The following is a 25239-nucleotide window of genomic DNA, read 5'->3' as shown; positions in this document are numbered from 1 at the left end:
CTGACACTAGATACTCTAATTCTCTGGAGTGCCATCTGCTTGTGACTTACAGTGACTTGGAAACACTGAACAAACACATTCATGTAAAAGACAGTTTGGATATTAGACAAATTAACTGTGTACATTGCCAAATTCAAAGAGGACCACATTAATGAAGCTACAGGTTTTCACAGGTCCTGTGGAAAACCTACTGATCTCCCTGACACCTATAAATACATTTTCAAAAAAAGGGACCCGAGAACAGACCCTGCGCTACCCGAATATACTGAATATAAATTGGACCTGGACAAACTTAGGTCCCAGATCCTTGACCCTTGGATCCTAGGAACCCAGTGGACCTGCGAAGACCTCTGAATGAGGCAGCATAGTGTTTTAGCCCTGCCTCTTGCTCCAAATATTGCTGCTAGAGAGTATGGTGGGCTAATTAGAAAGCTGTTGCCATTAAACATAAATCTAAATGCTCTCGTAGCCTACAGACACACTTTCAGGCATACACTGCCTTGCAAATTTTGGTGGTTACCCTTATGAAAATATAAATGTCAGAGATGCTCCCCATTTAGCTCATCGCCCACGCTACTGAGCTAGGCTAATGAGAAAGGATTTAATGTGCTAACAAATATGTGTGTGTGTGTGTTGGTGTGTGTTGAGTGTAAATGTTTATTAATGTTTATATAATGGGCTAAAGATGCGCTACTGTTCCTCTAGTTGATTTGATTAGCTTAGCTAAGCGCTAACCCTCAGGGGCCTGCTGCCTCTTTTCTCTGGGATTAACACAACACAGCCACAGTTTGAATATGGATTCAGCATGAATATGGATGTGAATGAATGTGCTAACGAGTGTTTGTGTTTATGTCGTTAAAATGTGTGCTAGTAAAGAGTGGAGCTTGCAGTATAATAGCCTCCAGGACTCGTGTGGTTGTGAGTGTGGTCCAGGACACTCACGCTGCTGCATTGTTTGATGTTGGCGGCTGCTTTGAAGCCTTATCTGAGCACAAGTGGGACAGAAGGTTTTTCCTGGTTCAAGCTATACATCTGGTAACCCCTTTTGACACAGACACAACTACACAAACAGGCATCTGAATCCATTTACACACATTCATGTGCACAAGAACATGCACAGATATTGGCACTCATACCATAACCCGAGGCAGGCTATTTGATCGCTTATAGACACGTTAGAGGTGCTGACACAAACACTCTTTTCAGCGATGTATCCTGTGCATGGAGAGAATTGGCAATGTTAAAGAGTAACTGCACCCAGGCAAATTTATTATTATTATTATTATTATTATTATTATTATTATTATTATTATTATTTTGCAATGCCAACTAGTGATTGGCAATGATGTTTGTGCAACGCAGCTGGCTATAGTCAAGCAAAAAAGCTGCACTCCATTTGGCTGCACCAGCGTGCTGAATGTTGCATAGTGGCAAGGGTGGGCAAAACCTATTAAACGAAGAGCAGGTGACATATAAGGTAGCAGGTATGGTGTTTCATATCTATTGGCTGATGAACGGCACGTCACAGACATTATCTTTGAGTTGGCAGGGACATTTTAGTACCTTTTTTTGCCTATTTAGCTACAACAAGCCATAGTGACATGGTATTTTGTGTATGTGTGCACAAGTTCTGTGTGCCAAATTGATATGGAGTATTGGAAACCACTGCCATTTATATCAAACCAACACTGTGCAGGTGGGGTTTGGGGGCACACCTATACACCACACCTGACCCAGCTATGGTTGTCGGTGTGGTCAGGGCGTGGTCTGTGTGTGCTATGCCTTTTATCCTGCATAGATCATAGATTGTTAAGTGCAACAATGTTTTTCCTCTACGCAAAATCCAGTGTGGAGTTACTCTTCGCCACCTTCCTGTCCCTTTCTTGGCATAGGCCTGTCAGTTTGGACTGCTAATACCAGTTTAAAGATTAGCATCGCACACACCTCATTTGCATGCAAATCACATCCTCATTATTTGCAATGGGAAACAGAGGTTTAGTTAAAACGTCTGATGTCATGGATTTGAGTGTGGGCTGCAGAGCCAGCTGCAGAGCCAGCCGCAGGCTGTTGAGTGCTGGTGTTGAAGAGAAAAGTAAAAGTGTAGAAGCCTTGGAGGCTGAACTCATTTTGTGGAGCAGCATCAAGGCAAGCAAGCTGATGACCCTCAAGCTCTGTCTCAGGGACACTCCGCTATCTAAAATCTGTAGTACAGAATCCAATAATGCACACACACTCACAAATATCTAAAAGCTTTAGCAAGGACTTTTGACTTTGTGTAAAGACACACACATGTGCACACACACACAGACCGAGGCATGACCGGCCCCTCCGTCTCAGTTGACTGAGGGGTAGACAGCAGACATATGTTGCCACCTGCACCCAGGGTGGCCACCTTGGGATGTGGGGAGGTGTGTGTGTGTGTGTGTGTGTGTGTGTATATATGCCTAATTCCCCCTTAGCTCAGACAGACAGTTGCTCCATCATCTGCTGCCCTGCTGGATGGGTGCCTGGTGATTAAGTGCTGCCCAACTCCCTTAGCTACACTCTACTAGTTTTTCCTCTTTCTCTCCTGCAAATACACTGTTTCTCATACACCAACACAACAAACGCACACCTGCTCATACTCTGCACCTCTGGCCAGCTTCCACACTCCGCAACTCCACTCAACACTAGCCTTGCAATGTGCTCTAACTAAGTAGTACTCTGGATCTTGTCATTGTGTTCTTGTGCATCATACAAAAGGCTTGTATTCCTGGACTCGTATGCCAATGTACCTTTTTAGGAGAGAAGCTGTGTGGAACTGGCCAGAAGACAAGTCTTTGTACACTGATTAAAACAAAGTGATGTGTTTGGTAAGGTTTACACACACACACACACACACACACACACACACACACACACACACACACACACACACACACACACACACATACACACACAAATGGTCAGATGGCTTGGGCTATAACTGGTTCTATCCTCAGGGAAGTCTTTAATTGGTCACAGTGCTTTACCATCTGGGGTTGGGGTGACGGATGGAGGGATGAAGGGAGATGGTGGGAGCTCCTGTAAGGGGTGGAGAGAAAAAAGAAAGAGGGGAGGAGATAGTAAGTGCAGCACTGGGATGCAGCTTTTTAGTTTTAATACTTGCACCTCCAGTAATATTACTAAAACTAAACAAACGATGAAGATTTTGCTTGTTTGATAATCCGCCGTTGGATAATTGGATAATCATAATATATTTGATAAATTGTGTTTATGGTGTAAGTGTGTGTGTGTGTGTGTGTGTGTGTGTGTGTGTGTGTGTGTGTGTGTGTGTGTGTGTGTGTGTGTGTGCGCGTGCATGCTTATAACTCTGGGGTTTGTGCTGGTGTTGGCAGACGGAGCAAAACCCTGCACATGTGCTAACAACCTCCAGGACAGCAGTGATGGAGAAGACAGACATTCGCAGGGGTGGCGTCTGTATGTATTTCTCTCTTCCTTGAGCACAGAGTGTTTGCTGCTGTAATTCAGCATAACAATAATTGGATACACGAGCAGACGGATGACGGAAAATGCTAAAGAATGCGCATGACAGATGAAACGATGGAGAAGGTGGGTCTGCAGCTGGTGAAGATGAGAAGAGAAATGTAGGAAAAGGACAACAGATGGGGGGGGGGGGGGGGGTGGAAGGAATATTTCATGTGTTTAGGCATGATGAGTAAATCTTTGATGCTCTAAAGGATTTCAGTCAACGATAGCTTTGCACACAGCTCTTCTCAAATGCTCTTAGGAAGATTTGTCTTTCATACTCCCACCTCTGTTCAGACTACCCCGCCTCTCACGCCTTGCCTTATAATCTCCCGCTTACTCTCCATCTTCCCAACACACTCAGGCCCAGCCAGGCTCATTTCCTGGCTGGGCCTCAGTGAGAGGTTGTGTCATATTGTGTGCGCCTGTGTGTGTTTGCGTGTGTCTTAGTTAGTGTTAAATCCTCCTCTTCTACCTTTGTGTAAACAGCGTCTCATATTTGAAAGCTTCTTCTAACCATGGATCCCTCTCTTATCGCAACATTCAGCCTTTTAACTCCACGTCACCATTCTCCTGCTACAAAAACAAAGCCCACTCGTTCACTCGCTGCCCATCTCTTTTCTTCTTCCACTTTCTCCTTTTGTTATACCTCTCCCTCTCTGCCTGTGTCATCCAGTAAGAAAACCTGGAAATATGCATAGAATTATATATTAAAGTATTCCTTTTATATTCATTTTTTATTATTTTTATTTAATGTCATATTATACTCCTAATGCTTTTTTTATAAATGTGTTTTATTATTAAGTATATATTTATAAAGCACACAGTAGTAGTAAACACATCCTTTGCCAGTAAGTTCTGCAATAAACCCACTGTGTGTTCTTCTACAAAAATAATGTTAATACTCGGCACACCCCTTAGGACTGTGTGTGGTTCAGTAACCCAGTACAGCTGAGTCACAGGTCCGGAGGAAATGTTTGGGTGAGCAGAGGGCAGTACCTCTGTGTGTGTGTGTGTGTGTGTGTGTGGGGGTGGGGGTGGGTGGGTGTGTGGGTGTGGCTGTCCCCCCTGGCTTGACTATCTGTGTGTGTGTTTTGCTGCTTGGGTGTGTGTGAGTGAGAGAGAGATGATTTTGATGTGCCTCTCCTACCTTTAGGTATAATGAGCTATAATAGCCGCATGGGCCGAGCTCTTTTTCTCTCTCCCTCTCAAACACAGATCAGATGTTGGTCCCTTTACAAGTTTTATGACCCCTTAGGATAAAAAAAAAAAAAACTTCTAATAGGGTCATTGTCTGACTGACATGTAGACTACATGCTCGTTAGAGTGATCAGCACTCGATAAAACACGCCAGCCTGTGTTCTAAGTCTGAGTCATGAAGAGGACGAGCTGGAAGAGAAAGGAGGCCGAGAAAAACGGAATAAGTGATAATTGGGTGCTGACAAGCAACTTGTCTAACGAAAAAGAAACTCACCAGATAATGTGGTAGAGAGAGGGGCCGTGGATGGAGGAGGGATTGCGTAAATGGAAGTTCAAGTGAGGAGAAAATTGTGAGGAGAAAAATGGGACGGGGCCTGAAGAAGAACAGAGATGGGGAAGAATGCTTCAGAGACCCTATTATTAAATGAAGAAGCCTTTTCCTTTCAGTCCTTGTGACCTCTGTGCTATAGCACAGGACACACACTTACACCCACACACTCACTCACTCAGACTGAAGTCCCATTAGCAGGGGAGCTCACAGCTCCTAACTGAAAATCTCAACCACATCTGTAAAATTTCTCATATCCTCTCACCCCTTCCCTATATCCCTATTATGTGGTATGATAGGACTGTGTGGCAGCCTCTTTAATTAGATGGGATAGTGTGAAAAATTCAACTAAAATTAGTGCCTCATTTTAAAAGCAAATAATAAATTTGTTTTCATTTGTACTAGTTCCAATGTTGGGTTATATATGCTCTGATGAAGGTCTGTTAGACTGAAAGCTTAATAAAGTGAAACTTCATAGATCTGCGGATATCTGTTTTACCTATTTACTTTTACTGTTTTAGTTTGTTTTATAAAATCTTAAAATCAAGCACTTTAAACTATGGGGTTACATGATTGAGAATAAACCCTTCTCTGTGATCCAGATAATAAACCATTGTTAATGCATTCATAATGTATAAGAAGCCTATTTATTCTGCATATATTCAGCTCAGACAGGAAAACTTTGCATCTAGCCTGTTTTTGGTCTAATCATATGTGGTTACAGATTACTGCAAATGTAGACAATTCTGGTTTACCTATTTGCATGGTGATGGTCTCGACAATGATCCCTTTATGGGGATTGAGCTAGTAGTTATTATTTCTTTATTATTATTATTATTATTACCCACAAGATTTTGACCTCTGCGTGGCTGCATTCATCTGCAGAGGGATCATAACATTTGAGAAACATCAGAGCAATGTTTAACACTAAACTTGGTCTTAACTAATTGATTATTTAAAGACATTCCGTGTTGATGACCTAAGAATGTATGTCATCAAAGTCATACACTCTGAAGGTACTGTAATTATGCTGTTGTGAAAGTCTTGTTGCTTTTGTTACATAGATATATGTGAATTAAAAATGTACTCGTCATGCCAAACAGCACTGTGAAAGTCATTTATGCCTGTGAACAAGACCTTAGCTGTGTCAAAGTTAATTATCAGCTTTTTAAACTGAAAGCTGTTTTTAGTTTGCTTGCGAGTGCCCTCCACATACAGACTAATGAATGTGCTGTTACATTTCTCATTTTGCTTCCTCATTAAATAGTCGTGTCCCAAGGAATTATCAACACACCTACCATCAAAACATAGGCGTACGGACTACGATTAAAAAGTGTAGTGATAACATTTGAATTTTTTAATGTAATAAATTGATACTTTTTTTTTTTAAACAAATCACTGAAATCATTGGTATTTATTAAGATTAGTATCAATGGATGAACATTTTATTAAAATCACTAATATATAATTGTCAGTTTACTTAACTCCTTCATCCAATCATAGCTTAGCAACCGTCACGGCAGGCCTGTCATGCTTTGGATTTCCTCCACATGCCAGCGGTGTGCATGGGGCGCTAGTGAGAACGATGCCCGACTTTTAAAGAGTTTGAAAGGATGGGGTCTTTTCTTTTTCCAAAACCATGCAAGTTGCCGGCTAGAAATGACAAGCATGCTTTAGTCTTCATCTATCTAAAATCAAAGACCCATTGTTTTAAGCATTATTAAAAATATAGAATGAAAATCTTGACAGGTGTAGCCAAAGTAACTAAGGATGTGCGAGGTTTTGCATGCGGTTAGTTCTTGATGAGGATTCTAAAAGGACAGTTGCAGTAGTAGTAGTATTATAGTACTTTTTCTACTGGATTTTTCTACGCTGTGGTCATCACAGGACCTAGTTTACGAACTACAGTAAACTAGGTCCTGGACACTCGAATTTCCCCGTGAGGATGAATAAAGTATCTTCTATTTATCTATCTATCTATCTAGAGCTTTCCTCAGAAGGGAACACAACAGCGTTTGAGTAAAAAGAAACTTAAAATCCCTGGCTACTGTACATATTTGATAAAAGAAAACGATAAGAAAAAAAACAACAGACCCTACTAATAACGACAGCATGGAACACAGATTCAGAGGAGAATGTCATATTAACAAACATCATTTTGACATCAGAACGTAATGAATACATCATATTTTCCCTGGCTCCATACAATGCACATCAGACTTTTATTACTGTATTACATAACACATACATATGCAAAAATAGAGAGAGACAGATGAAAGGAGTGGTGTTCTCTGTATCTGAGACTCAATGAGGTGCTGGGCTCATCTGATCATGTGTGCATGTTCTATTATAGATGTACCCCCTGTTGTGGACCTAGATCCCACAGACTTCAACTCCAGTCTTTTTCTCTTTTTCCACTCACCCCTTTCTTCTCTGTTAAAAGCTGTTAAGAGGACTCCCTTCTGACTCCTTTCTGGCTCCAGGGCGTGATCCTTACTCTGCCCTTTTTTCCCAGCTTTACTTTGTCTCCTGTCCTTATTATCAGTGCAGGCTCCTGGGGATGGTGTATAGACCTCAGTTCATCAGAATTTGCTTTACTGGTTGCTTGTGGTGTTTTTTTGGGATATGTCAAACAAAAGAGCACTGTCGTTTTGTTCTTCATCTTTGTTCTTTTCTTCCGTTTCCTTTGTCTTTATTTTCACCTTGTTCTTATTCCTCCTACTTTATTCTCCTCTCTCAATTTCCCAGTTGAACCACTTCATCCCTCATTCTGACTCAACAGCTCTCACGGAGAAGAACAGGCAGGAGTGGAGGATGTGAATGGGCAGGATAATGTCTAATAAGTATGAGAAGGACAGGTGTAGGCACAGTTTCTGTATTTATCTCTCTTTCTATTACTTCCTGACCCAATACGCCTGCATGTGTTCCAGGCATCCTGGTCCGTAAGTAACGGCTGCTTGGTGGTGAGGCTGGACTCCCATTAAGTGGAGCAGAAGATCGCCCACTCGCTCTGTTTTCCTCTCAGCAGTACTCTCAGATTCACAGAGTAATTAACAATAATTACCCTACTGGCTTTGCCAAATGGCCACTTGCTTTGCAGCAACGCACAAACACAGACACTTATGGCCATAACACACTGAAACTCGGTAACCATGTCAGCTGTGGCTGAACATCTGCAGAGCATTATGAATGCCATAGGTAATACATACATACATACATACATACATACATACATACATACATACAACTATGTGGTCATCCCATCCTAATACTTTTATGTGGGTTGGACTGGGGCCTTTTTTCTTGCTTTGGGTTTGTCCCCTTAGTTACAATTATATTTTAGACAAAGTGCTTTTTAGTGTGCACGTTTTTGGAAACCGTTGAATCATCTTGCCGGATGACGTTGCAACCTTTTTGCTGGACACCCTGCGTTATTTTGCCAGAGATAAGGTGGCACCCATGTTTGAATCCAGGCCAGCAGCACAGCTGTGGCTGGGTACTTGGGCTCAAGTCTGTCTGAATGCAGCCTAAAGGCTGATTTATTCTTCTGCATAAAATCTACGCCGTTGCTACACATGTAGGTACATGAAGACACAAACCTACACCGGACCCTAAGCCGGGTTTGGTGTGGAAGAACTTGACTGGCCTACACAGAGCCCTAACCTAAGCCTTATTTCCCAACACCGGTACCCAACTTCACTAATGCTTTTGTGGGTAAATTGGAGCAAATCCCTGTAGCCATTTTCCAAAATCTTGTGGAACGCCTTCCCAGCAGAGAAGAGGATGTAATGGCACATCAGCACATTAACACCTGTGGAGTAAGATGTACAGTATAACAATCAGATACAGAATGGAAGTGCACATAATTTACTGTAGCTAGTAGGGTCAGCGCACCAGCTCTCAAAGGGGTTTGAGACCAGAGTTTGTTGCAGTATTTGCCAGCAGGCATTAACAAATTAAAATATATGCAGAGAAAAGCTCTATAATAGATATTGCCATTGTTACACACCTTTGATTTCTACTCCTTCATTCTGATTGCAGCCAGTGGCAAATATTTGACATTTCCAAGTGAGACTAAGCTACCAGCAGACTCAGTGAAATAAACAGACACAGAAACTTGCTGCCTTTACACTTGCATTTAACACTTTCAAATAAGCACATGAACACATACTGTACATGAACACATATAATACATGCACTAACACAATGGAATTACATCTGTGTGGGTGCATACATGTGTTGTTGAAAGGAGAGAGTGTGTGCTTATTTGAGCCTGAACATTTAGAGCAGTGGTAACATCCAAAGGGCAGTGTTAATCTTTCCAGTTACTTCTGTCATCTTTTCCTGTGTCGAGAGCACAAAGTGTCTGGTGGTTGGATCTTCACTATCTTCTGTTTTTGTTCCATCTTTAAACATGTTCCTACAAACACCCACATGTGAAAATGGTGTACACAGACACAAACGCTTCTATTTGATTTCCTGTTGTTCTTTTTTCTGTAAGGAATATTTATTGCTTCTCCAACTTCAATAGCCATTGGGCACCCTTAAGAGATATGATTAAGGTTTGGGTGCATGCAAACTGTACAGATTAGGCTTTATATATTATCATATTTTTTCCCTTGTGTCGTCTTTGCGAAATCTCTTTTCCTCCGTTTTTGTGTCCTCCTGTCCCCCACATTTCTATCCCTGTGTGACTGGACTTAAAAGGCCAGCTTGAGGGATGACAACCGTCGCTCACTTCAGAGGACTAAGACAGTAGGGGAAGATCGGGAATGGAGGGAGATGAAAGTGAAAATTGCAGATGAGGTAGAGCAGGAAGAGAGTAGTTTTAAAGATGTATTAAAAGATTGACAGCTTCAGTGTCAGTCAAAAAGCAGAATAACACTGACATGTTTTTCTTCACATCCACACACGAGAACCTCCGTTTCAAAATGCGAAAGATTACCCGATTCATCAGTGAGAAATGTTTTAATCACTAGTACTTTGAGATTCCAGTCTCTACAAATGTTATACAAGTGGGGAAAATAACTTTAAATTCCTCAAAGTTCTTAAATCCATTTATTTATTTATGGTAATAATAACTACCACATTGAGTTGTATTGAACACATGCACAATTTTGTACTGATGAAATGAGATGATTTTTGAATATGTTAAAAAATGCACTGAGGAGGCATTGCCATCAACCTCAACAAGCTTTTTCTGCAATTTAATGAGAGAAATCAAATACATTTGTTAAATTCTCTAAAGACATTAATGATATCTGGCATTCTTACTCAGAAACTATGTTTTATGTCTAAGTTAAGTGTTTTAGCTTGGCAAAGTGGCTGCATTTTCTTTTAACACAGAATCAATCCAAGTCGTGCGTGCGTGTCACATTGTGGGGAAAATAATCTCTCAACATTGACCCCTTGAGCCTCGAAGCTGGCCCCACAAATGTTTAATTTATAGATTACTTTTCAGGTAAAAGGACAAGGCTGGGAATATTGAAAAATTTTTGTTATTGTCAACGAATCCCCAAAACAGACCAAAAATATCAGTGAGTTAGTTAGTCTGTCCTTCACTTCTTTCGACCTTCCGAAGCACGTTTATTTTTACTGAAGGTGCAAATCTTTAAAAACAGGTCACTACTTTTGTTTTTTTAAAGGCTGAGTAATTCCCTAATACAGCTGGGCCCTGTAATTCTTTTGTAAATGGAACTCAAACAGGAGTAAATTGTACTTTTGTTAGAGACTATTTTTCAGCATTTGTGTGTCAGATTGATTTGGTGTGCTAGTGAGAATGTATTGCTGTATGTGAGATTGACTTAAAATAAACTACAGTGCCCATATTCATTGTAATGAAGAACCATGTTGCTAGTGCAATTGTCTCATTGAAGTGTTGTAATAGTTTTTGGACAACAATTAAGGTCTTGGCTACACTTAATAGATATATTCATGGTTGGTATTGGTCTTTTTGTACAGTTTGTTTACTACAAGAAAAATATAGAATAGCCTTAGATTTGTCTTTTAAGGCTATTGTAGTGGTTATAATTAAGCACACTGCAGTTATGGTGAAGGAGAATTTAATACGATGTCCTCACAAGTGATGAAAATAAGTGTGTTTGTGTGTGTGCCAGAGAATGCCATCTCATCCTGCTCTTAATCCTTCCCAGATTGAGGCCAGTGGGGCTATTGGATGATATCAGTATGTTTACAACCTCAGTCTGACCCTGGGAAATGCTGAGATTGGCTGGTGCTATCTCATTGGTTCTTTTGCCCAGACATATCTGTGCATAGGGATCTGATTGGCCCAGAGGACTTAGATGAGGTCAAAGTGTGAAATATCTCTATAAGAAGCCAGCTGAGGGACTCAAGAATCAGCTTGCTGTTTTCACATTGTTCCATAGGTGGGTCCACAAAGGGGTTGGTGTTGGGGCGGAGGGGGGTGTGGTTGTTATAGTAACTCCCAGCTGTTTTCAGAGACCCCCAGCACCATGTGGGAGGGTTGCCATGGGAATGGCAGGTTGTAGTGTAGGTGTGTTGTGGTAACAGTATGTATACGCGAGGCTGCCGTTCACTCAGTGTTGACTGGTGAGTCAGAGTGAGAGGACTTGGCAACACCAGCTCCTTGAATAGCAGAATTAGACTTTCATGATCCTTTTTTTATTTGGTGTTATCTTTTTCAGAAAAAACACGTAATGGCATAAGAGAGATATTGGCCCTTTAACAAAGGTCTTGGCAGTTAAATTCGTTATCACAATTCTGATATCTGATATATATTACAACATGGCAATTGTACAGTATGCAAAATCACGTATAAAAACAAACTGATTAATTACCTTGATTCCACTGACACACTAAATCATAATAATCAACATTTTACAAATTCATATCTGTAAAACTTCACTTACCAATCTTTTTTTTTTTTTAATTACTGAGAAACATTTATTTAGACACTCGTTCATAGAACAATAACATGAGATCATATCATGAAAATATGATTCCACTGAAAGTTAATAAATGAAAAATATTGAGGAATTATCCCCCAGTACCTGCAACCATTGCTTAGCCTAAACCTGAAATAATGAAAGCATCTGTATATAAACACTAATACAGTCCTATTAAGACTCCCATGCTAGTCATTTTATCATACAACCAACAAACAAAAAACAGCAGAATAGATTTATCACTGCCCCAGACTACCCTTTAGTCAGGGGCAGTCTATTAAGTCTGTTTATCAAGCTCAAAGTAATGGTGGATTTGAGGGCATATTCAGTTAGACGTCAGTATTTTCAAGATTGCTTCAAACTTATTGCAGGAAACTTGTTTGTTCTTGTCTGGACTTACTGTATCTCATTAGAGTGCCACTGTGTCTGACCCTCCTGATTACTCACTTTCTTTTCCTGCCACTTCTGGTTTATTGCTGTCTTTGAGTGTCTTGTTAAACTTCAATAACCAGATGTCAAGCCTCTTCTCTCTGCCTTCTCTATCTTTTTTTTCTGAACTCTGTCTTTGTCCCCGTTTGTTTCATTAATGGTGTCTGTTTCTCTGTTCCCCAACTTTACATGAGCACAAATACACAGAGATGCATGTTGTAAAATGTAGAGTACTTGCATCAAATTATGAGGAATAAAGCTTTTTTTCCTGCATTTATGTTTAGTCATAGCAGGTGACTTGAGGAGAAGCACAGACCTCAAACGTGCTGATTTGTATCTTTACAATGACAATCCCTTAAGAGCCTGAATAGCCAAACATCTTGACAAAGCACTCCACTAGCATAAACCCACACACAGCACTTCCATTTTCTGGCTTCTAAGAAGGGCTCAGAGTCACCACATGGCAAAGCAAGAAAGCTTCTCTTGACATTATTTGCTCAATTCATTTGAACCCAGCCTAGCTTCGATGGTTGACTGTTGTCCGTTTTAAACACTGACATATTGTATACTCTCTGTTTCTTAGATATTGTTTATATGTGCGGATACACGTGTTAGTGGATGTGTGGTTAAGCCATCCATAAGCAAGCAACTCGGCCTCAGCCAGAGAGGTAATGCATTGCATAAATGATAGGGAGGAAAACAGGATAGCATCCATGTGCAACCAAACACAGCTAGAGAGCTAACACTCAACCAAGCCAACACATACTGGAACTTTTTTTTATTACAACCTTAAGACCTTTCTTCCTTTATAAATGCATAAAGTTTTGGAATCTTTTGTCCAGGGCTATTTATCGGTCTCTCTCTTTCTCACTTCCTCACACTACTCAAACACAGCGGCGCCCTGGTACATCCAAAAATACTCCCTTAGCTCCTTTTAAAAGCTATACATGTTTATTTCTGTCGGTGTGGAGTTTTTCCAGCCTGCTTTCTGAAATTATCACATCTTGATGTCTCTGTTGCTTCCCTGCTCTCGACTGTCCCCCTCTCTCATCTCCATGGTTCTCAACCATCTGGCTTGAAGTCCATTCTCTGTTCTTGGTTGTTTTGTAGATTTGTTTTTTTTCCCCAGCAATTTTAACTTGCTGCTTGTATATTTAGTATGTGTTTAAGAAAATGTTTGAAAAGTTTAATGAGAGGGAGTGCGGCTGTAAGATGCAGTGTGGAGCTGTTATGTTTGCTATAGCAAAACCAAGTGGGATATAATCAGTCTTAAAGAAGTGCTGGAGGGGTCCCTGCAGGCATCTGGCTGTGTGAGATAGAGAAAATGCCATCAATGCACGATGGCATGTGAATGTCATGTATGGATGAGGAAATAGAGGGCAATCACTGCAGAACAAACGCTTGGTTGCATTAACACCTTTTACTTACACTGGGGAGTAAATCAGATTTTGAACCACTTGCAGCAGAATGCCTGCTTATTTTGACTTTCATAGTAGTAGGCGTAAACAAAAAATAGTCTGCTTTGTTTATGGCCAGTCCACATCACATGATATTTGAGATTTTTATAGACCGGTATAGGATTCATATGGTATTTAAGGGACCAGATAACCCTTTTATAAAATGAGTAACCTTAACCTGCCCTGACATCCCAAATAGCCCCCACATGTCCTGACTCTGATTGCTAATTTTCTCTCTTCTTCTTTATTTTTGCAGTCATCGCTGATTCGTTGATGGTAGTAGCTCCAGCCCAGACTCTGTCCAAGGTTGAAGGCGACACACTACAGCTTACCTGCGAGGTGTCTCGGACCACACTGCAGCACACTCACTTATCAGTGGGGTGGTACCTGCGGTCCCCAGAGGACGCGGCCGCACCCCCTCAGGAGCTGGTCACCTTGTCAAGGGACTTTGTTCTGCGCTCTGGGGGACCGTACCGGCAGAGGATGGCGGCAGGGGACCTCAGGCTGGATAAAACCAGCGCTACGTCCTACAGGCTGACCATTCACAAGCTGCAGCCGGTGGACCAGGGCCTGCTTTACTGCCAGGCTGCTGAGTGGATTCAAGACACGGATGAAAGCTGGTTTGCCATGACCCGCAAGCAGAGTGACAAGACTCAGCTCCGCATCCAGCCCACTGGTGAGTAAAGGGAGAGATTCTGTGAAAAAAGGGAGGGGGAGAGAGGGTAAAGATGCTGCTCTATTCTTAGGTCCCCCGTGTCCTTTTGACAGACGCACATGCAGGCATATGGGCTGGCCTCCCCTGATTGCTGATCAGTATCTCACACTAAGCTCATTAGCTTACTAAAAAGGGCTTAACTAAGCCTCCACAGACTCCCCACTTTTGTATTTGTGTCTATTTGACGGACAACATTACAAGCACATCCAAGAATAATTTAACGAGCTCCAAACAGTGTGGATGTTTGACAGGGGGAGACCTATGGCTTCCACATACACAATTTCCCAGGCAACAAGTGACCCAGAGATCAGAAGCCAAAAATGTGTTTTTCAATCACTCCTTGCCAACAATTACACCATTCTTGTTTTTGCTTGAGCATTAGTGGGAGAACCGTGCTGGTTTAGTGCGGTTGCCAACTCTGAAGAAGGAGATTGTCTAATGGAAAGAAGGAAGGGAATTACCAGCCGGGGGAGGGAGGGGTAGCGGGGGAGACATTGGGTTGAGTAAGTAACAAGGGGTGAATGATGAAAGTAGGTGAGAGAAAGAAAGAGTTTGTTAGGGTGGTTGATAGAGGAGTAGGCCTCATTTGATAATCATCTTATAAGCCATCAACCTCGAGACTTGGTGGATCAGAAACAAAGACGACTTTACTACTCCTCACATGTACTCATAACCTCCCACCCGACTTGGCCTCATCACACCCCCTGCTCTGTATTCCGCACACATAAAGAATCTCTTTGTATGCTTCCAAGAAAGGGCCACGGAGATGGGTGATAAACTGCTTTGACATTAGCTCAATTACCAAGGCACCACGGAGTGGCGAGTGTCTCATGCCAGTATATCACTTCAAAGTGGGATCGTTTTGCCTTTCTCCATTAAGCATCAGATCTGCTCTGGACCAATACAACTTGATGGTGCCCCAGATAGTGCTGGGTGGATGAGAAGGAGAGTGGAAACTCGGATATAAAGCAGGTTTGTCAGATGAGTTCCTTCTACTTCAGGGAGGAGACAAAAGGCACAAAGAGCTCCCCTCTCAGCACCCTTCGTCACTCTCTGTCTTCTCTGTAATCTATAATGGATGGAGGTGTTGTTACGTGACAAAGAGAATACAGCTGAGTTGTGTTGCGGTGTGTGGCTCTGGGTGTGAGTGATCCAACTTGTGTGTGGATTCATTTTCATTTCATCTTGCATACTCACTTATTGCATTATGCGGGTACAACTTGGATACTTTTGGGCGGAACCCGTGTATTTGATGTTGCACGTGTCAATGTGCATATTTCACAGACGGAGAGAGAAATTTAGAAAGTAGAGGAAGCAACTCCTCCATTAGCTTCCTATTATAAAAGATGGAGTGGATCTCAAGACAGCCCCATCACTGGCTAATCACCCACAGACAGCATCAGAAAGAGGAGCAAAGGACAGAATCCTAATGTACCTTTCACTCTCGGTTTTTACCATCTTTCTCTTTTCTCTCACCCCCTCCCTTGTTCACCTTGCTCACATCACCTCTCATTTTCTGCAGTCATGTCTCATCACTGCATTTTTTCTCCTCCCTCTGACTTTCTCCATCACCCACTTTCTCCTTTCCTCTTATGCTACTCACACTTAGTTGGCTAATTAGCTCTAAACACTAACACATGCTGGACCTGCAAGGTTGTTTTTTTATCCCTCTGCATCATCCCAGCTGAACTCTTCCAGTAAAAATGGTCTTAATAGAGCTCCAGGCTGAGTGGTGACCAATTCTTGTCAAAGCAGGTCAAGACCCTTTTAGCTTTGCTCCCCTGCTTTCACAATTAATCCCATTCATATGTCATAACACAATGTCTTCATTGTTATAGGTGCAGTAAGGAATCTGTGGACTTTTCGCTTCTCCCCTATGCCATTATGTGCATGCATATGTGCACTACTGCTGCAAGTAATGCTTATTTTCATCATCCAAAAGATTTTAATGTTTATTGATTGGTGATTGTTTCATCACAAGTTACACATGCCTTCCTGCCCTGCTGTGATTTATATGCTGCTGGTCTTTTAATAAAACTGGCTCAGCATTCCAGTTCACAAGTCTGTATGTTACTATAAATGTGTGTATATCAATTTTTAGTATGTGTGTGTATTCAATATGTACGTGTATGTGTAAACAATATCCCTCTCCCCCTCCACTATAAGGTTCCCCTGCATAACAAGCTCTATAACAACGGCAGGCTTTTAACTTTTCCACATGAGTGTGGAAGACTGTTTAAAAGTCTTTGTAATTACAGCTCAGGCTACCACCTCACTGAGCGGCGAAGCAGCAGTCTCCGATACACACCGTGCTCATCATCTGGAAATAAATACAGCAAATAGAACTGAACTCAACAAGCACAACCGCTCATGCGCAGACAACAAGCGCAATGTGGCCAAGTGGAAGAGCTAGTACTAGCAGTGTTTACTTTGTCTGTTCCGTCTTAGACTGTGCAGCAGGAGGAAAGCACCTGACTCTGTTTCAGACTGCTGAAGAGAACTTTAATTAGATGTGTTTTTTTATTGCAGAGGTGAAACCAAGGGGGGAGAGAGAGAGAGCATAGCTCTCTGAAAGATCAGCGTTTTACTGGAGTGATGCACTGTGTGATCTCAGTCCTCTAGTTTATATTCACTCCCTTTATCCCTATCTCTCTCTCTCTCTCTCTCTCTCTCTCTCTCTCTCTCTCTCTCACTAACTGATGTTATTTTATTGCCCCCACCTATCCCTAACCACCTTTAACCCCACCTCTACCACGCACTACCCCCTCAATCTTCTCACTTTCTCTTTCAGCATGCTGATTTAGACTGTGGATATTAGGACAAGGCAGGAGTGCTGTGCATTTCAATTGTAGCCAACTTTTAGACATCAGTCGTGTTTTAAACATCAGAGAAATGTTGTTTGAAATGTAACAAATATCACCTTCTTGAAAAGATCTCCCCCACACCTACACGTTTTCCATTCTGCTGCTTTGTTTAAAATCTAGCGCTGTATTCAAGGGTTTTGTACATTTACTGGTAATGCATACAAGTCTTATCTTACTAAGTCACAATTACGTGCAACATTCAAAAAAATTTTTTTTTGTGTTTTATATATCAAAGTTATATCACTGAGCCACCTGACCACATTTCGGATTGTTCTGCTTAATATCACTTTAACCTTGATTGTTCCCTCTGTTTTCCCCCATCTTTTTCACTCAGATCGTGACTTCAGCATCCAGGTGAGCACGGAGCGACGGTCCTTCACGGCCGGTGAGCCGCTGGAGCTTCGCTGCACCATTGAGGCCCAGAATGTCCCAGAGCGCTTCTTCTCGGTGTCGTGGGTCTTCAGCAGCTCACCGGTGGCCGTGGTGGGCCCCAGTGCCGTGCCTGTCCTGGGCCCCGATTATGTCGACCGTGAGGCGGCTGGCCACATGACAGTGCGTAAAGAGAGCGCCAATGTGCACCTTCTCAAGCTGCAGCACCTACACCCCGAAGATGCTGGGAAATACATCTGTCGCGTGACAGAGCGGGAGAAGACGCCCACGGGAGACTTCATCGACCGCAGCAAGAGGTCCCGCAATGTCCAGATCACAGTCCAGCCGCTCAGTGAGTAATACTCTGTTCACGAGGCCACTGGCTTAGTTGTTCTGTCCTTAGTTGTCAATTACACTAAGAACAATGAGCTTCTCATAATAACAGTTTTATCTTCATGTAGGCAGTATGGGGTGTTATGCTGTGCTCCTCTCCACCCTCTCTCTATTTCTCTCTCTCTGTTTCCCCTTTTCTCTTTCCCAAGGTGGCCTATAACAGATAGCTGCACAGCCTCTATTGTTAACTGGGAGTTGGAGGGGAAAGGATAATGCTACTCTTGTTCCTGATGTATTTTCTGTTCTGAGTGGATTGCTAAGGGATGGTTATGCAGCATTATGGTCCTTCCCATTTCCTTGGCTTAGCTGGGAGGGGGGGGCACTATAGTAGGATAATGGAGAGCAGAAGAGTCCGGACTCAAGGAGGCTGAGCTAACAGCCATGAAATTAAAGCGTGGAGAAAGAAAAGAAGCAGAGAAAGGCGCCTAGCTCTCCCGGGCCCTCTAAGTGGTTCCCCAGGCAAAATTAATGTGTTCTGCTGGGGCAGACCTCTTCAGCTAGGTTAAGCAGGACTGGCCGGTGGGGTTGTGTCAGGCTTGCAGCTGATCGATGCAAATTTACAGTCAATCCAGTCAATGTTTTTTCATCTCAAAGGCAGCAGGAAAACGCCCCTCCACCAGTTTGGGTCATTTGATTCATTCCCTCTTCGTACTATACTATACCTCAATGTCTCTTTGGACTGAAACAGTGTGTGGAGCCAGCTGCTACCAGCATAATAAAACATAATAATAACCACAGTAGTATCTCCTCTCAAGCAGCCAGCACTACCTTATCCTGACCGCTGTGCACCCCCTGCTAAATCAGGTCGGAACAATGGCCCTGAGCCTGCAGCAGTCTCCAGGGAACCTCTCAGTATGGGAGGTTTTGTTTTTCCAACAAAAGACCTTAATGCCCCATAAAATATGTTTATAGGGTTTACAGAGGATAATTGCCATGGTTATTGGAGGAGAACTTTCATGAAATACAGCAGAAGTGTTCAGGCAGGCATGTATTTGATGCACAAACTGTCCTCTCATGCCTGCTTTCTCACACACATGCAATTTCAAGATGTGCTTTGTCACTCTAATTAGGGGAATTTGGTGAGAGTTGGTAATAGGGTGCGACAGGGGTTAAAGTTGATGAGTCAGAGGCAAGCAGAAGTGACAGCAAAGGAAAAACAGAGGTAAACACTTATGACAAATCAGTGTTGATGGATTAGTTTACCTTTCCAATGAGCAAGGGAGAGAGAACTTACATGCCACACTGAATCTCTGCCATACAGATAGAAAGGACGAGTGCAAGGGTAGGGAAAAAAGAGAGGGGATACACTGTTATAGAGAGGAAATGTATTCTGCAGTTCAAAAAACAGAAGAAAAAGCTGGTATGGGGAAATGTGAAAAATAAAAGAATAAAGTTCTAAAAAGCTGGAAAAGAGAAAGTTAAAGAAAGACAAAGCTTTCCAGAAACCAGACAATTTTATAGGAAGGAGGATGTATGTATCTACTTGTATAACTGTCTAACAATCCTCTCTTCACATCTCAGTGTAAAAAAAGTGATGGAATACAATGTTCTTAGCAGTGGAAAAAAATCTCAAGCAGTTTAAATAAAAGACAGGAAGGAAGTGGAAAAGGATGAAGGCTTTTCCCTTTGTTCATTTGAGCGTGATAGAAGTAAGAAGCCAGTTTATTCCATATTCCCAGAGAGCTGATGCTTATTAGGAGGGCTGGCGAGCTGAGAGGGCAGCAGCAGAGCTTGGCCTAAGGGGGAGAAAAAAGAAAAAAAAGTCACCTTAAGCCACATCCCCAATAGACAGAAGCACTGGCCCCGCACAGCTAAGAGAGCTTTTGGGTCAACCAGAGCTTCATAATTTTGATGGACGTTGAAGTGATGAGAAAGAGAGAAAAACAGAGAAGAGCCAGTAAATACTTTTATTCTCCTCCTCCTCCTCCTCCTTCTGAAGTGCCGCTGAGCCCTGTGATCTGTGCCTTCGTTTCTGTGCCCGTGTGGACTTGGTCAACAAGCCACACAGGGTTCAGAAAGAGAATCTCAACCAACACAAACTTACCAGGGCCTCAGCTCTGGCTGTCACTCTGATGTGCCCGAGGCCAGTTCAAACCACACTATGGTCCTCTCACTTGCATGCACACAGTCAGGCATCCAAACTACTGATACTGTACTCAGTACAGTATCAGTAGTGAACAAGTTCAGCAGTTTATTTTATTGCCCCTGGGTGGTATTTCAGAAAGCAGGTTTAGTGAAAACTCTGAGTTTGTTAACCCTGAGATGAGGGAAACTCTGGGTTTTCTGTTTCAGAAAGAGAGGTAACTTCACCTCAGAGTCAGTTACTATGGTAACTGAGCCTGTGAACCTAACCTGGTCGGGAGAAGGTTTTCTTCAAGAAACCTCGAGTTTGTCTCAGTCTCCTCCCTCTGACACCAGCCCAGCCTGCTGACACAGCCCTCTCTCATTTCCTCATTCATTCATTCAGTCTGTATCAGGCACATTTTAGTGCAGTTTGTTATCGGCATGAATAAAAAAATTATGTTGGTTTATTAACCACATTAGGCAGACTATAAAACGTTTGATTTCTCAAAACATGGCATTTCCTTTTGTCCCGTTGATGAAGAAGCTGCTTTACTTCGCAGGGTGTTATATGTCGGGAGATGATATTGAACCCCAACATTTTAATTTTCAGATAACTTCCTATTTGAGCGGTATCATTTTTCTTCCCAGTCGATCAGTTATGTAGCCTACATAACCTTATCTGTCCTCATATCACTAAAGTCACCCATCTATGCTCTTACATCCCAGCAGATTATTTGTGTCGCATTACGTTTTTTTGCAAATGGCAGTTTTCTTTACAACATTGGTGATGCGGAGCATTTTAGTAAAGCCACTGTAGCAAAGCGCCGTCAGAAGAGTGTGACTCACTCTGAAACATGTTTTAAACGTTTTTAAAAGGAGTTCCACAGTATTGCAGGTGAATGATGTAAACCCTTTGAAATAAAAGATTATGGATTATAATTCTGTTAATGATGGTGCTGCAGCCTCAGAATGGGATTAGTAGGACTAGAACTTTTCGCCCGCAGGATTGCACCTAAATGAAATAGATTATAGGTTCAATACCATTTCACCAGTAATGTTAGGCTATACTTATGATTAAAAATGATATACACTATATTTGAATATATGCATTTACTCTAGCAGCAATTTTCTCCCACGCAAATTCTCTCTCTTTTGCAGCAGCTGCTGTGTTGCTTTTTTTTTTTAACTCGCTGTATGTGCGCATGAGTATTTCCGCCGACCGGTTTGTTTGTGGTTGTTACCATGGTGAATCGTAGCATCATGGCTCTATTCATGCTGCCTTTTTATTTTGGTGGTGCACGCACGTGAACCTACTCTGAGTTGATTGAACCAACTCATATCAGCTGTTCTGAAACCGAAAACTCAGTTTCCCATCTCAGGGTAAATCAACTTAGAGATCAGGGTTAGACTCAGAGTTTGTTAAACCTTCTACCTGAAATAGGGCCCTGGCCTCCTGTGCCCTCTGTTGTTTTAACACAGAAAGTTGAATTCTTGTTGTCTCTGGGATTCAGCGTGAGGAGTTGAGATTTTATGGAACTCCTTTCATGTGCCCCATCTCTACACATGCTGACTTACATGTCTCTCTCTCTCTCGTTTGTCTTCTTCACAGAGAGCAACATCACAGTGTTATTGTTTAGCAACTCGTCAGAGGTCCTAGAGGGCGATGTGATCCAGTTGATCTGCTCGATCCACTCCACTACTGGCCCCCTGTCTGTTGTCTGGCAGTGGACAGACAAGCAGGCGACTGGACTAGCCCTGGAGGTGGCCTCCGTTGATCGGGATGGTACTGTATGGCACAGCCCCTCTTACAGAGAGCGCTCCAGCTACGGGGAGATACGTGTGGAGAAGGTGCGAGCCGACACATTCTCTCTGTCCCTGTATAATGCCTTACCTGGGGATGAGGGCCAGTATCGCTGCACAGCCACTGAGTGGCTTCAGACCGGCACTGAACCAGAGCTAAACTGGGAGAAGATAGGAGAGAAGTCAACCAGCAAGACAGTCACCGTCAAGACTGTTGGTAAGTTACTGAAACCTATTCTAACCTCAATATAGTTTATATTCCGATCCTGCCAAGTCAGTAAGGCACACTGTGGAGAGGGGGGGTGCTGTGGGGGCTGCAGCCCCCTGCTGGCCAGAGTGAAACACAGTGGAAATATAATTTTACTTTCTAAATCATTTCTGATAAATAAATAATTTTAACAGTTTCTGTTCAAGTGCTTGTGGATTCATTATTTTGTTGTGGTTTAAGTGTGAATATTCTGGTAAATTTGAATGATAAACATATGTATGATTTTCTAATTACGTATCCTACATACTAAACATAACTAACAATGTGCTAACTAAAATAGCACATTGTTTCACCTTAAATAGTCCAAAACCAACAACAAAAAATGGGCTATATGGATAAAAGGGACAGAGTATCCAGTAGTGATCAGGCTGCATATGTTATCTGTACATCGCAAACTACATGGCTCTCATGCTGCGTAAGTAAGGCGTAATCCACCTGTACATGCTAAGTCTGTATGTTCAAGTTCAGCAGCAGCTGAGTTTGTTACAGGTTTAAATATCCTTGAGCATATCGACCATACTGCTTATCCTGCTATACTATTATTTCCAGGCAAGGTTAAATTATAACTACAGAAAATGTACTACACCTGTCAGCTGCTTATTCTACACATTAATATATGCGTGTAAGTAAAATGTCCAGGGCAGCCCCCCTATTGAAAATACCATCTGCACACATGGTAAGGCATGTAAACCCTCTTACAAGACAGTGTGTCTACATCACATGCGCTCCAAATCAAAAAGGGGCACATGGTTTGTGGTTTGCTAAAGACTGATCAATGGCGCAGGCAGAACATGCAGTCCACATAGAGGAATACACCATGGTTTATTCATGCACCGCTCAGGGGAAAGAGGTATTTTGTCACACACAAACATTCTCACACCACCTGCCACACCTCAAGAGCAGTGCTTCTGTGACACCCATCATAGATGCACACACAAACACACTCACACACGAATATGGATTAACCAGAGTTATTAGAATGGAAATGCAGCGGCAATGTGTTTCACAGTCTGTGGGTCTCCTCTGTCAGTGCTGAGTTAAGCTGAACATCCTCGGTACAGCCTGAGGAAGCCAGTGGAGCGGAGCAGTAAGGAGCTGGCAGACCAGTAGCACTGGGCTCAATACATACACACACACACACACACACACACACACACACACACACACACACACACACACACACACACACACACACACACAACCAACGGATTAGCTCCCTGCAGCAGCACACAGCCGTGCTGCAGAGAAGAGATGTCAGTTTTTAAGTTGCCATTTGTTAAGTTCGGGCCACAACAGAAACATTAGTTTGAGGAACAAGGGACGCATTATGCAAATTGGGGAATAGAAGTCCGAAGCTGCTCATCTCTCTTCTATTACACTCTACGACATCTCCTCTCCTTCTCCTCTATGCTTGTTGATCAAAGACTTTTTTAAATGTGCGCTGTTGTGTGACGGTCAGTGTGTGTTTTACTTCATCTCAGATTTTGGTCCTTGTTTTTCTCACTATAGCTTCCAACTTCAGTTTTATTAGACCTAAACCTGCCGTGCATATAGATAACTTTTTCCTTGTATTTCAGCTTTTTTCTCCTTTCTCCGTTTTGTTCCTTACTTCTTTAGTCTTTGCACCTAATGAATAAAAGCAAAAAAAAACTTGTGCCCCAGTTTCCTTCTTAGCTCAGATTGTGCTTCACACTGACCTGTTCCATAGGCTGAAGCTCAAGATATTATATATGGTCACTGAATTTAAATCATAGCCATATGGACTCCCTGTGCTCCCTGACAAGACCTAAAGGGGATAGGAGAGGGATGTCCTGTGGCTATGGGTGCCTTGTGTTGTTGTTGCCACGGTGAAGACAAAGATGCTTGGTAGGGGGTGGTGATGGCGCAGTGGATATGACACGTGCCTTTGGTGTGGGAGACCTGGGTTCGATTCCCACTGCGATACATCAACCAATGTGTTACCTAACCCCTTGCTCCAGAGGCTCCTCTGACATATATAGCAATTGTAAGTCGCTTTGGATAAAAGCGTCAGCTAAATGTAATGTAATGGTAGGGAGTCTTGTTTCCAGCTGATTGACTTATGGGTGTCTGGGGTGTACAAGTGAAAAGCCTATTAAACATACACACACACACACACGCGCCAATGTATAGTAGTCTCACACTCAACCACAAGCACTTTTTACAGTCAACGAAACAAATGCAGTCATGCATATTCACACAAACAAAAAGATAGATGTATGGAAAGAAAATGATCGGCATGAAATCCTCTTTTCTGTCACAGAGTCATGCAGTGAGGGAGAAATGGATGGATGGAAGAGGGTCGCAGGGAGATGAAAGAGTGAGAGGGGAGAATTATTGTCTATTAAAGAATTACATCCCCAGGCAGCTGTCCCAGCAGTAGCCATGTCTGGACAGAAAGCCATTGATTACACACCCTGAAGGACAGCGGGGGTCATGGCTGTCAGAGGAGCAGAGAGGGTGAGGGACAGGGAGAAAGCGACTTGGCTGTTGACAAGAACATAATGGAGAAATCTGCAAAGTCTCAAGAAAATGAATTGTCTGATCTGGCAAAAGTCAGACTTCATCAACATCTCTCCATTCCACCTCCCTCTGTCTTTTTTTTTTTATCCGTGTATGACCATCTTTGTCATATTCAAGCTCAATTATTCACATTCATTGAAATGCCCTGAAATAGGCACAGCAGGGCCAGGTTGTTAAAGGGCCATGGGGTTTCTCTCTTGTTACTCCCTTGCTCTCCAGTGTAGAGATATCTTGGCAATAACATATGGAGTTGGTTCACCGTTTCTAGTTTAATGAGGATAGTTTAGACTTGGCAAGGAGATGGGCATAGATCGAACATCGGCGCTTAGAGGAAATCTCTCCCCTGGGTTTTCTATGTTGCATCACCCATTAATTTTG

The 25239-nt window shown here is 42.5% G+C and overlaps 1 protein-coding gene across 1 annotated transcript in view; it reads left to right on the top strand.

Annotated features, from left to right (window-relative positions):
- The window catches only part of igsf3 (immunoglobulin superfamily, member 3), a 73273-nt gene that overhangs the window by 27824 nt on the left and 20210 nt on the right, over positions 1–25239 (top strand). Inside the window, exons 3-5 of the mRNA XM_031295941.2 lie at positions 14104–14523; positions 17761–18147; positions 21862–22269. Of these exons, the coding sequence (XP_031151801.1) occupies positions 14104–14523; positions 17761–18147; positions 21862–22269 (1215 nt within the window). The remainder of the gene's footprint in view (positions 1–14103; positions 14524–17760; positions 18148–21861; positions 22270–25239) is intronic.

The sequence above is a fragment of the Sander lucioperca genome, chromosome 8, assembly GCF_008315115.2.
Source record: "Sander lucioperca isolate FBNREF2018 chromosome 8, SLUC_FBN_1.2, whole genome shotgun sequence".
Classification (NCBI taxonomy): Eukaryota; Metazoa; Chordata; class Actinopteri; order Perciformes; family Percidae; genus Sander; species Sander lucioperca.
Note: the sequence above shows the minus strand (reverse complement) of the source record. Positions and strands in the feature narration are given on the sequence as shown.